This window comes from Tachysurus vachellii, chromosome 25 (assembly GCF_030014155.1).
Source record: "Tachysurus vachellii isolate PV-2020 chromosome 25, HZAU_Pvac_v1, whole genome shotgun sequence".
Lineage (NCBI taxonomy): Eukaryota > Metazoa > Chordata > Actinopteri > Siluriformes > Bagridae > Tachysurus > Tachysurus vachellii.
Genome location: NC_083484.1, coordinates 10,392,331 through 10,404,077, shown reverse-complemented (window position 1 = coordinate 10,404,077; position 11,747 = coordinate 10,392,331). Strand labels below are relative to the sequence as shown.

Sequence of the window (11,747 nt, the reverse complement as noted above, 5' to 3'; positions counted from 1 at the left end):
GTGAGCCAAAGAGAGAAAGGCTATAGTGAGCCAGAGAGAGAGAGAGAGGCTATAGTGAGCCAAAGAGAGAAAGGCTATAGTGAGCCAGAGAGAGAGAGAGAGGCTATAGTGAGCCAGAGAGAGAGGCTATAGTAAGCCAGAGAGAGAGGCTATAGTAAGCCAGAGAGAGAGAGAGAGAGAGAGGCTATAGTGAGCCAGAGAGAGAGAGAGAGAGAGAGACAGAGAGAGAGGGGGGGGGAGAGAGGGAGAGGGAGAGAGAGAGAGAGAGAGAGAGAGAGAGAGGCTATAGTGAGCCAAAGAGAGAAAGGCTATAGTGAGCCAGAGAGAGAGAGAGAGAGAGAGAGAGAGAGAGAGAGAGAGAGAGAGAGAGAGAGAGAGAGAGGCTATAGTGAGCCAGAGAGAGAGAGAGAGAGAGACACTATAGTGAGCCAGAGAGAGAGAGAGAGAGAGAGACACTATAGTGAGCCAGAGAGAGAGAGAGAGAGAGAGAGAGAGAGAGAGAGAGAGAGAGAGAGAGAGAGAGAGAGAGAGGCTATAGTGAGCCAGAGAGAGAGAGAGAGAGGCTATAGTGAGCCAGAGAGAGAGAGAGAGATAGAGGCTATAGTGAGCCAGAGAGAGAGAGAGAGAGGCTATAGTGAGCCAGAGAGAGAGAGAGAGAGGCTATAGTGAGCCAGAGAGAGAGAGAGAGAGAGAGAGAGGCTATAGTGAGCCAGAGAGAGAGAGAGGCTATAGTGAGCCAGAGAGAGAGAGAGAGAGAGAGGCTATAGTGAGCCAGAGAGAGAGAGGCTATAGTGAGCCAGAGAGAGAGAGAGAGAGGCTAGTGAGCCAGAGAGAGAGAGGCTATAGTGAGCCAGAGAGATAGAGAGAGATAGAGAGAGATAGAGAGAGATAGAGAGAGATAGAGAGAGAGAGAGAGAGAGAGAGAGAGAGAGAGAGAGAGAGAGGCTATAGTGAGCCAGAGAGAGAGAGAGAGGCTATAGTGAGCCAGAGAGAGAGAGAGAGAGAGACAGAGAGAGAGAGAGAGGCTATACTGAGACAGAGAGAGAGAGAGACAGAGAGAGGCTACAGTGAGACAGAGAGAGAGAGACAGAGAGAGAGAGAGAGAGACAGAGAGAGGCTACAGTGAGAGAGAGAGAGAGAGAGAGAGAGAGAGACAGAGAGAGGCTATAGTGAGACAGAGACAGAGAGAGAGACAGAGAGAGAGGCTATAGTGAGACAGAGAGAGAGAGAGAGAGAGAGACAGAGAGAGAGGCTATAGTGAGACAGAGAGAGAGAGAGAGAGAGAGAGAGAGAGAGAGAGAGAGAGAGAGAGAGAGAGAGAGGCTATAGTGAGACAGAGAGAACATCAATCCAAAACTTTGTAGCTAATAAGGAGCACATATTGTTTAACTTTCTGTTTACCTTTTACTGTTTTTACAGCTAGCTAAATAAATAAATATGGGTTTAATTAATTGCTTTCAATACAATTTATTTGTATAGCACTTTTAACAATTTCCCATTGTCTCAAAGCAGCTTTACAGAAATATGGAAACGGAAGAGAGAGAAAAAAGAAATAAATACATTAGAAGCAGAAGAAGAAAATAATGATAAATATAAATAAACATAAATACAATTAAAGTTTAAAATAATGTAAAATAAAAAAATTATTAATATATGTACTATTTATTAATATAATTAATATTTATTTTTAATTTTAAATACTATATATATATATATACACATTTACATATCCCTAATGAGCAAGCCGGAGGCGACGGTGAAAAGGAAAAACTCCCTGAGATGACATGAGAAAGAAACCTTGAGAAGAACCAGCCTCCTCCTCCTCATGTGTGTGACACTGGAACACTGGACAGTAAACAATGTAATAATAATATTACCGGCCTAACAATCATCGCTCTGTACGACCCTGGTAACATTCTCTCTACACTTTACGAAGTGACAGATCATCCATGGATCGTAGAGTCTCAACAACGTGCACAAGATCTTGTTCTCCTAAATCAGAGAAATCCACCAAAACGCCCGCAACTCGCTTACGAAATAATCTGCGCGTCGCCTGCTGTACCTCGCTCGTCCACAAGAGGGCGACTCACCGGCGGCTTTGACTGCACCAAGCACTTAAATACGGATAAAACACGGATTTATACTTGTTTCCAACGCGATTTATCCAGAAACACGCGTGAAAACAAACTCTTCCCGACGTCACCGTGTCGTCCAGGCCACCCAAAACTGAAAAAACGGAGTAAAATAAAAGTTAGAGGAACAAGTTCAGCTTTACGTTGTTTTAAAATAATCTCGTAGAAAATCACGATTCGGAAACGTCTACATAGTTGTGTAGCTTTATTAAAAGCAGAAATCACAGAACGTCATGTTTCCTAACAGAAAACTAGACGTTTGTTTGCGTAAAAATCCGTATAAACGCGTGTAACGCTGTAATAATAACGTTCACGACCCCGTCGCTCATTTTAAATCAAATCCGTCTCCGTGAAGCTGTAGGTTTAGTGACAACGCGTCCTTACGCGACCGTCAGACTTGTTCGAAATGTTTGTTTCTCGAGTCCAAAGTGTCGAATAAAGAATTTTATTCCATCCATAAATAAAGTGCAATGCGCGAGCGCCCATGATTAGCATTCGCCTGAAACAAAATGGCGGAGATTATAGCAAAGGGCGGCCGAGACGGTTAAAACTACTGAAATTATCCGAGTTGTTTCGTCTAGAAGTAATCCAGCACGACCTTTAAACGCCGTACGGAGGTCGAGAGTACAACTTGTTCTGTTGTAAATAAATGTTTTTCTCAGGTCTGACAAACTCCTTACTTTCCCCTTGTCACGGAATGTCGTTAAGCTAACACGGTTAGCATCAACCGTCTAAACCCCTCTGAGGTAAATTCAAACCGCACAGCCGGCTAACTGACGCTAGTAAACGCTAGCAAGCGGACGATACGAGAAATAAACACTTTTTAGGTTCAGGTTTCGGGTTTAAAACAACTCACTCGGGTGGTTTAATCGAGTTCTGAGGTAACAGAAAAGGTGCAAGAAGAAAAAACCAGCCGTTTAATTTCTTCCACACAAACTTATCACTTCGATTTTTAATCTTTATCGTTTAAAAAAACGTCGTTGGAAAGAGTTATGTTTCAGGCAACCTGTTAAACAGACGTTTCCCTCGGCGCTGGTGTGACTGTTTCTGTTATTAATCCGTGCGTTACGGCGGTATTTTTTTAAGAAAACTGCAACTCACCTCGTTTCTCTTTTAACTCTTATTTTGAGCAGGATGGTTAGAACGCACTGCGCATGCGCAAGGTATCGCCTCTCGCCAACTTCGGGGCTCGATAAACTTCAACACGATCGATGGGTTTAAAGACTGATAACGCGGGTGATCTCTGCAGAACACGAAGCTTTAGTACAATACAAACTCTTACTCTTGCGCTTGTTAAACGTGGACTCTGTGTTTGTTTGTTTTTTTATTATTATTATTAAAACACGATCTGATGACCGCACGCGCTATAAAACACCCAGATTCAGCTTCACTTGATCACGTGTGTCTAACTTTTTATTGTGTTTTGTTGTGGTCTGTGCTATAAACAACAGGATTTAAACCTGGGCTTGTGCACTGCTCGGTTTATACCTGTGCAAAGCGAAAGCATCATGCAAGTGGGCACACCAGTGATTTTGGTTTCCTGTTTCTATCACGTGCTCTTCTATATTCTGTCCCTGATCAGATCTGCACACTAACATCCAACATGCAGTCAAAGCACACGCCGTTATTTAGGTGTTTACGTCGTAGAATTTACTTTCTAACGTTTATGTGAGAGTTAATGCTTTTTTTTTTTTTTTGCTGTCAGGTTTGAGGCTTTATGGCGCTTGACAGCTGCAGTGCGTTAAAATCACCACTAGATGGCGACCCAAGCACATAAATGTTATTCCTGTACATTCAAGTCTTTGTTTATAGATTGCATGATGCCGTTTAAATGTTTTGCTGACGTGAGACAAGCTCATAGGAACCAAAGTCTGCTTACTTTAGATTTACCCTGAATTTGTGATAAGTGTTTGTGCTACTTCTGTAGTCCAGGACTATGAAACTGAGAAAATTCAACCAAGTGTTGCTAAAAAGAGAGAGTGAGATTGAGGTCTGGGAATTTGGAGGTCAATCAATACCTTGGACTCTTTATATTGTTAAACCATTACTGAACAATTTTTGTAGTGTGGCTAAAACATACTGGTTCCATCTTTTCTTCAAGTAAAGCAATGTATAAAGTAATGCATAAAGCAAGTGCCATTAAGACATGGTTTACCAAGGTTGTTGAGGATGAACTTTAATGGCCTGCACAGAACCCTTACCTCAACCCAATCGATTGGTCAGGTATCATACAGTACTTTTGGCAATAGTGTAGTTAAATGATAGGTAGAAGTCCTTTATTGATCTACATGGGGAAATCAGTGCTCTACAGTTGATTTTTGGAACTGTTTCCTTCAACAAATGCCAGTAGTTAGATTAGCTATAGTAGATTGCTTTTAGGTGTGAAGGAGTGTTTAAATATTTGTGTGTATGTGTGCTTGATGCCCTGTAATGGTTAGGCAATCCTATGGTGTATACCTGCTTTATAGCCACTGCAATATCTGGATAAATCATTTACTGAAGCTGAATGAGTAAATAATCATTTACAGCGAGAAGCATTACGTGTTGTGGAGTCTGATACCAGATAACAAAAAATCCTCCAATCATCTTCTTTGAGCTTGTGCTACGTTTAAGCATACAGTGACTCTCAGTGACAAAGTGACTTGAGAGAATACATTTCAGTGATGACATGAGGGACAGCGACAGTTGGCGACTAGCTGCAACCATGTCCGGAGACATGACAAAGCTGAGAAAACTTATGCAAACATGGATCAACATAGTGTAGTCACTACCAATGGGAGTGAAGCCCGTAGAGTCCACACTGCTTCTCCTTTATCTTGTACATACAGTATAAACACTCTCCCTCCAAAATGTTTCATCTTATCATCAAGAAAACCGATTTGTTGTCAAGTGGACTGCTGGTTGCACCACCCACTGATAAATGTTATTACAATGGCAGCTTCATAGTTGAACAACTGGCGATTTACAGCAATAAAATCACTGCATGTTTGAATATAAATGCAGTTCTGTAGCACAAGGCTGGGATCACCCTCATCCTTGCTTATTGGAGGAGCAACGGACAGGACCATTTAAAATACTTAGATTTGTGAAATAAAATGCATTTGTGAGATCTTATTTTTTAGCAAATAATTAGATTTGCAAACATATTTCATACAGTGGGAACAGTGGCAAACTGAGCTTGTCTCATCAATATCCTGTCTGAGCAGTAAAGGCCGCCTACATTGAGACCCCACAAAGGGCATTTCCTTCACTTACAATAGGACGGATAAGGAATTAGTCACAGCCTAATTTTTCCTTTCTTATATTTGTTTTTCTGCCACCACCATATGCCCTAGGGAACAAACCTTGACCAGAAAAACAAAAGGGAGCTAAGAGTAAAACATTATACAAATAAATAATTTATTTAATATTTCTTTGATATGTCTAGGATGACTAATAATTATTGTATTTTGTACACACAACATCATGAAGCAACTTCCTATCTGTGCAATAAAGTGATAGTTGTCTTTAATTATATGGTTACCCATGAAGAAACATAAAGAAGCTCAGAGGAAGATTATTTTTCCACGAACTTTAATAGCAACATGGAACACTGATATTTTTTTTTTTTTTAGTTTTACATAATTTACACAATTTTATAAAATTTACGAATTGTGTTATAGTTGCCAAAGACGCAATATTAGGATATTAAAAATAAATTTATGAATGAATGAATAAATTAATTGATGCAACAAATAACTGCAGAATGTATGTACAAATCTGTGAATACATTAAAGATAATACACATAATCATCAAAATTAAATGCAAAATCAAATACAAAATTATAAAAAATGTAAATAAAATTAACACCGTTGATTCACTGATTTCAGGACTGATAGTCTCAGTGCAGCAGCAATGCAGTGGTCCAAATGGCAACCAGAAAATAATCAATACGAAAATTGAAAATAAAAACAAAACAAAAATTAGAAGAAGAAATCTTGAAGGTAAACATCCATATCCACTCTGTGAGGTATAATCGTGGTCAGTTTTCCAGGACGCAGGCTCGATTTGACTTCGTTGATCACACGTCTGAACACCTACGTGGACATCAATGAGATGTTTGCACTCACATAGCTGAAGCCAGGGAAGGTCAGCCCAGCCTCCTCACACACACCCAGAAACTCTGGGACAGGAAGTCTTGTGAATGCAGGGTTAATGTTTGTCAAGTCATCAGGGCCAGACTGAAAATGATTCAGAGAAATGAACAGATTTAACAGATTGGTCTAAAAATGTATTTTATAATTGACTTCTATTTGTTTTTAACACATTCAGAAGTCCATACACAAAACCATTTTCTCTGGACTCACCAGTGAGGGAACGAAGGGAGGTGGGATTTTCTTTGCCACAAGGTCATCCCATTGAATAGAGGAAAAGAACGAATGCCGCTTCAGCTCGTCCTAAAGGAGATACAAGTAGAGTGTTATTTAGCCAATGAATAAATGTCTAGATATTATTGTTACTACTGTTTGTGAAAATTTACCACGTCATGTTTAGCACCAAGTCTCTTAGATCTGTCTTTATTGAGCAAGCTTTTGAGAAAATCTCTTCCAGCCTTCGAAACTCCAGCCTTTAGGACGAGTGGTTGATAAATTATATTGCCTAACATCTTTATGTGGTCTGCACTGTAGAAGGGTGGCTAAAGAGAGAGAGAGAGTCCATTAGTGTGTTTCTCTCTAGACAAATGTGTTTTTAATGTACAGATCATGCATCTCATTTCCTGCACAGCATGTGGTTTAAGCACTTGCTGTGTTTTTAGAACTCACCAAACCATAAAGCATTTCATGCAGAACAGCTCCAAGCCCCCACCAGTCCACAGTACGGTCATACTCCTGCTGCTGGAGAACCTCAGGTGCCAGGTATTCAGGAGTTCCACAAAAGGTTTTGGTGGTTGCACGTCCCACTATGCCCTCTTTACACAAGCCAAAATCTGTTAGGACTACGTGGCCTTCAGAGTCGAGCAAGATGTTCTCTGGCTTCAGGTCCCTTTAGCATGCAAGGACAGGTATAGGAACTCATTGTGAGTGTATGAACATCTCTTGAATAGATTTGCTTATACTGTATGCTTATGTGCTCAGCATGTATGTAACTGTGTGTATTTTTTATCGTATCACAAGGTTTATGACAGACCAACAGTCCTCACAAAGGCCCATATTCAGAGTTGGGAAATTACGTCCAAAAGTTCCATTAATATTTGTGAAAGGAAATTTGTGTATATCCAGATATAGTCTAAGCATGTGCTTAAAAATAAATTTAAATATTAAACTTTGTCATTTTTATTCTAAATTTTTATAATACTTTAAAGCTGCTTTGAGACAATGTCCTTTGTTAAAAGCGCCATACAAATAAATAAAACTGAAAATTAAATAGATTTTCTCTGCACTCTATTCGGATTATGCAAAATCTTTTCTTTTTCTTTTTTTTCTACAGTGATTAGATCACCACATCGAAAGCGCCTTTCTTGAAACCTGATAAAATCAGGGATAGATCATTCAGACTGAAGAAAAAAAAGCAAATATATAAGTAATATTAAAGCAAGATGCAATTTAAAAATAAAATCTCCATATGCTGATATATGAATAAGAATATGACAAGTATTGAAATAAATCTAATAATCTTCCATATTGACCATAAATTGCTACATACTAAGTCCTAATTCCCTCATTAAACACTGCAAATCTGGTTTATAAATTCATCTTATAAATAAGCACTTTATCCAGCACATTCTATTAGTCTGCTTTAAGCTAAAGCCTCAACTCTGAATACGGTCCAATGACAGGACAATGTGAAGATTCAAACACTGTAAGGAATGTCTGCTGGTCTGCAGAAAAACTGAAGCAATTAATGTAATTAAAAGATGTATGTGTTTACCTGTAGATAATATGCAGGGAATGTAAGTATCCTAATGCACTGGCCATTTCTGCAGCGTAAAATCTGGCTCTGGGCTCCTTGAACACACGTTCTTTTTGGAGGTGGTAGAAGAGCTTTGAACGTGAATACATAGTATACATCAGCATCATAATAATGCCTGCTATATCACTTGGTTTCGTTAAATACAATCATTAAATCATAAACCGTGAGTGTGTTCCATACCTCTCCACCACTTGCGTAGTCCAACACTAGACAGAGCCTCTCTTTGGTCTGAAAGCTGAAGTGAAGCCGCACCAAGAACGGGTGATTCAGAGTTTTCGCTAGCACGTTACGCTCACACATAATGTTTCCTTCCTGTTATTAACAACAGAGTCAAAATACATACAAACCATCACCAGCACACGTGAAAGTGAAAGACATGCACAGTGAAACTCACCGCTTCTTTCTTCAGAATGATGTGCTTCTGTAAAACTTTGACTGCATAGTATCCATTGTTCTCCTTATATTTTGCTAAAAGAACCTTGACATGGAGAAAAGGAAAAACTGCTCAAATCTACTAAAAATGTGTTTTTGACTTATTATATTATTAAAAATAAGACAATGTTTAATTTATTGTGCATGGAACTCAAATCATGTTTTTACCTTGCCAAAACTGCCTATTCCAATCACCTTCAAGTAGTCGAAATCTGCTGCCGAAACCCTGCACCCATAGAAATACATTTAAATGGGCGTATTTTTGATACTACAAGTAACTTATATACTGTATGTACGTCATGTACAGAAATACAATATATAACCTACTTACTGAGATCTTTTCAGCTCCTGTGCTGTACTGCAGAAGCACTGCTATTGTAGAACAGAACAGTGAGCATAGATGAGGATGATTTCAAACGTAAGACATTAAGTTGTGCATTGTATAGGGAGTAGTGACTCCATTTAAGATTTCAGCCAGGATTTCCACCTACATTTCTGCAATACTATACATCCAATGACCCTTATATGTAACATTGAACCTCATATGTCCCTGTCTACGTCAACTGCAAGTCAAATGTGATACGTCTTCACAGTATAGAGAGCTGAAGGGATCCTGTGTGTCTCACTTACTGCAGCTGCTGCAGACTCATCAGATAAATTGGCTTCTGGTCTCAGAAACCACTCCGAATCCGTACTGCTGAGGGAGACGGAAACCTAACATTAGTGCAAACCAAGTCAAGAGTCAAACAGTCAACCAGCATGCCGCCAGACATTATACTTCAACTGGTGTAGTTAATGTCATTGTTTTAAGAATTACGAAGCATACCATATTTAAAGCCTTTAAATGTAATACACAAAAACAAATACATTTTTACATCTCCATATACCTCTGGCACAGTACAGCAACCTTCTTTGTATGAATTAAAACCCCCCCAAATGTCCCCCTATCGGCTATTAGATTTAGAACAGTGTGTATAAGAGTTAGGAACTAGACAGCTACATGAAAGTCAGACTAGGTCGTACCCTCATAGTACAATCTGTAGCAGTCAGTAAGCAGCAACACACTCAGACCCATACTGGTCACTACACAGACTGGTAGTTCACTTTCTACGTAGTTCACTTGTAGGGAGCATTTGGGACTGAACCCCAGGTCATGTTCTTTAAAACGAGTCTGATCTCTTTGAGTCTGATCTCAAATGGCAAGTTGGGGAAAAAGCACATTAACAAGCCTATATTGGATCGTTATGTTAAATAGTAAAATGATAGTAGTGACATTACTTAATAATAATGAATATTAAAATAAATCTTACTTCTGATAGCCTGGAATTCGGGTCCCAATCTTCTGTAGCAGGTCAGTCGAACCATGTTTTCTCTCTCTGATTAAAGCTATCAATATGATGAAATATGATTAAGAACATTTTGTTTTCATAAATTAAAAAAAAAAGAGCTTAAAAGAATAAATAAATAACTAAATAAATAAAGTTAAAAGTTGATAAATTGTTAAAGTTGAAGTTTAAAAAAGTTAAATAAATCAATAAATAAAATTCATAAGTGGTTAAAGTTGAAGTTAAAAAAAATTCTTATAAAAATAAAAAATACGGATTGTTTAACCTACCAGCAAAGTATGAGATGATCCCCTTCATTTTAGAGTATGTCACAGGGCTCCTGCTCTTTTTCACCATACTGAGTCTCAGTCGGTGCGAGTGTAATGGGAGGTCTGGCTCGCGCTCTACCGGTCTGCTCTGGTTAAACACAGTGGCTCCTGACGATGGGGTTATTTTCTGCAGGGCATGTGGACATTCAGCGAAGTCATGACGTCAAATGGGGTCGTGTACATACAGTACTATGAACTTCATACTCTCTCTCTCTCTCTCTCTCATTCTCACTCTCTCTCTCACTCTCTCTCTCTCTCACTCACACTCACACTCTCACTCTCTCTCTCTCTCTCTCTCTCTCTCTCTCTCTCTATATATATATATATATATATATATATATATATTTTTTTTTCACATTATATATTAAGAGCAGAATGTAAAGGTTAAATGAGATGAGCAATAGCATAGACGTACATAAAATATAGCAATCAACACAACATAATGGAAGACATACTACTATGACTACTATTACTAATACAAGCAATAATAATAATCGTAATCACAATAAATAAATAAATAAATACATACATACATACATACATACATACATACATACATACATACATACATACATAACAATAATAAATTACCTTCAGTATTGCCTCTGTAATTTATTCCTGGGACACCTGCATATTACAGGCTGCCATGCAGAAACCGAGTCACACACTTAGTGGCAATTTAGCAACCAGTTCACTTACTGGCACTGAAACCCAGAGGAAACCCAACCTCCGAACTGACTGTGGACACTGGAGCTGTGAAGCAGCAATACCCACTTTGCCACCATGCCATCAATAAGGAAATTTAGTAGACCCTTTTGACTGTATGTCTCTGTGTAAATATTTTTTATGCATTTTGAAAATATTCACGCATTCTATACAGCACACTTGCAGTGTCCAGGTCCTTCTCTCATTTAGGGCTCATAAGTCTCCTACAACTGTTAGTAAAGAGCCATTACAGTGACTGGGTTTGTAATGTGCAGAGAGCAGCATGGCAGACAAATCCTACAGTGTTTATTATTATTAATTTAACTTGTTCTTGAGCATCATTGCATTGAGTTTACACCTTGTGTGGAAGAAATGATTGAAAATATTTTATATAGACCGCTTCCATGCAGTAAGCTTATTTCACCCACATTACATCATTTAAATGTAATCAGTGCGATCCATGTGGATCCATGTTTTTGGTTGTTTTTAATTCTTTTGTTTTGTTTTAATTGAGAGGGGACTGATTAAATAAAAAATGAAGGAATAAATAAAAAAAAATTACATTTTGACTGGTCATTAAATTGCAACCAATTATTACTATAATAATTTTTACGTGCACATAGAAACAATCTGCACAATACGGTTAAGCGAGTCGTGGATATAAATTTATGACTTTCCACAGAATGGTGAAGTGTGGCTGAAAAAGTTTGCAAATCTTTCAAGAGGTTCCAGAAATTTATTTGTGATTTTCTTTGTTTAATATCTGTGATTAATTGGTATAAGCCTAATTCTGACTCTGTTTTTTATCTTGTGTATACTTTTGGATGTGGCTACAGGGAGTTGCATTCAGGGACACAAAATAGACTGGATCAGT

At 38.5% G+C, this 11,747-nt stretch overlaps 2 protein-coding genes across 11 annotated transcripts in view; both read right to left on the bottom strand.

Moving 5' to 3' along the window:
- l3mbtl1b (L3MBTL histone methyl-lysine binding protein 1b) overlaps nt 1-3,315 on the bottom strand; it is a 17,385-nt gene extending 14,070 nt beyond the window's left edge. For 2 of the 9 annotated variants that reach the window (XM_060861669.1, XM_060861668.1), the window contains exon 1: nt 2,517-2,793. In XM_060861669.1, the coding sequence (XP_060717652.1) occupies nt 2,517-2,627 (111 nt within the window). In that variant the 5' untranslated portion in view covers nt 2,628-2,793. The other 7 variants (XM_060861671.1, XM_060861673.1, XM_060861674.1 and 4 more) reach the window with 7 other exon arrangements.
- Nucleotides 3,316-5,583: 2,268 nt separating this feature from the next.
- sgk2b (serum/glucocorticoid regulated kinase 2b) lies at nt 5,584-10,333 on the bottom strand. Of its 2 annotated transcripts, none has more exons than XM_060862215.1 (12): nt 10,130-10,333; nt 9,825-9,900; nt 9,145-9,208; nt 8,846-8,886; nt 8,683-8,740; nt 8,477-8,560; nt 8,263-8,394; nt 8,041-8,153; nt 6,936-7,155; nt 6,653-6,808; nt 6,480-6,569; nt 5,584-6,353 (listed from the first exon to the last, which is right to left on the bottom strand). In XM_060862215.1, exons 1-12 carry the CDS (start codon nt 10,194-10,196, stop codon nt 6,210-6,212), a joined length of 1,245 nt encoding a protein of 414 aa, XP_060718198.1. In that variant the 5' UTR covers nt 10,197-10,333; the 3' UTR covers nt 5,584-6,209. The 2 variants fall into 2 exon arrangements, with proteins under 2 accessions (XP_060718198.1, XP_060718197.1); XM_060862214.1 differs by having other exon boundaries at nt 5,587-6,353; nt 9,145-9,211.
- Between the last annotated feature and the right edge of the window lie 1,414 nt (nt 10,334-11,747).

Coding starts and splice junctions, on each gene's coding strand:
- sgk2b (XM_060862214.1), bottom strand. CDS start 10,196: ATGGTGAAAAAGAGCAGGAGCCCTGTGACATACTCTAAAATGAAGGGG. Junction 9,901..10,129: donor GATCATCTCATACTTTGCTG/GTAGGTTAAACA, acceptor TCATATTGATAG/CTTTAATCAGAGAGAGAAAA. Junction 6,570..6,652: donor TTGGTGCTAAACATGACGTG/GTAAATTTTCAC, acceptor TATCTCCTTTAG/GACGAGCTGAAGCGGCATTC.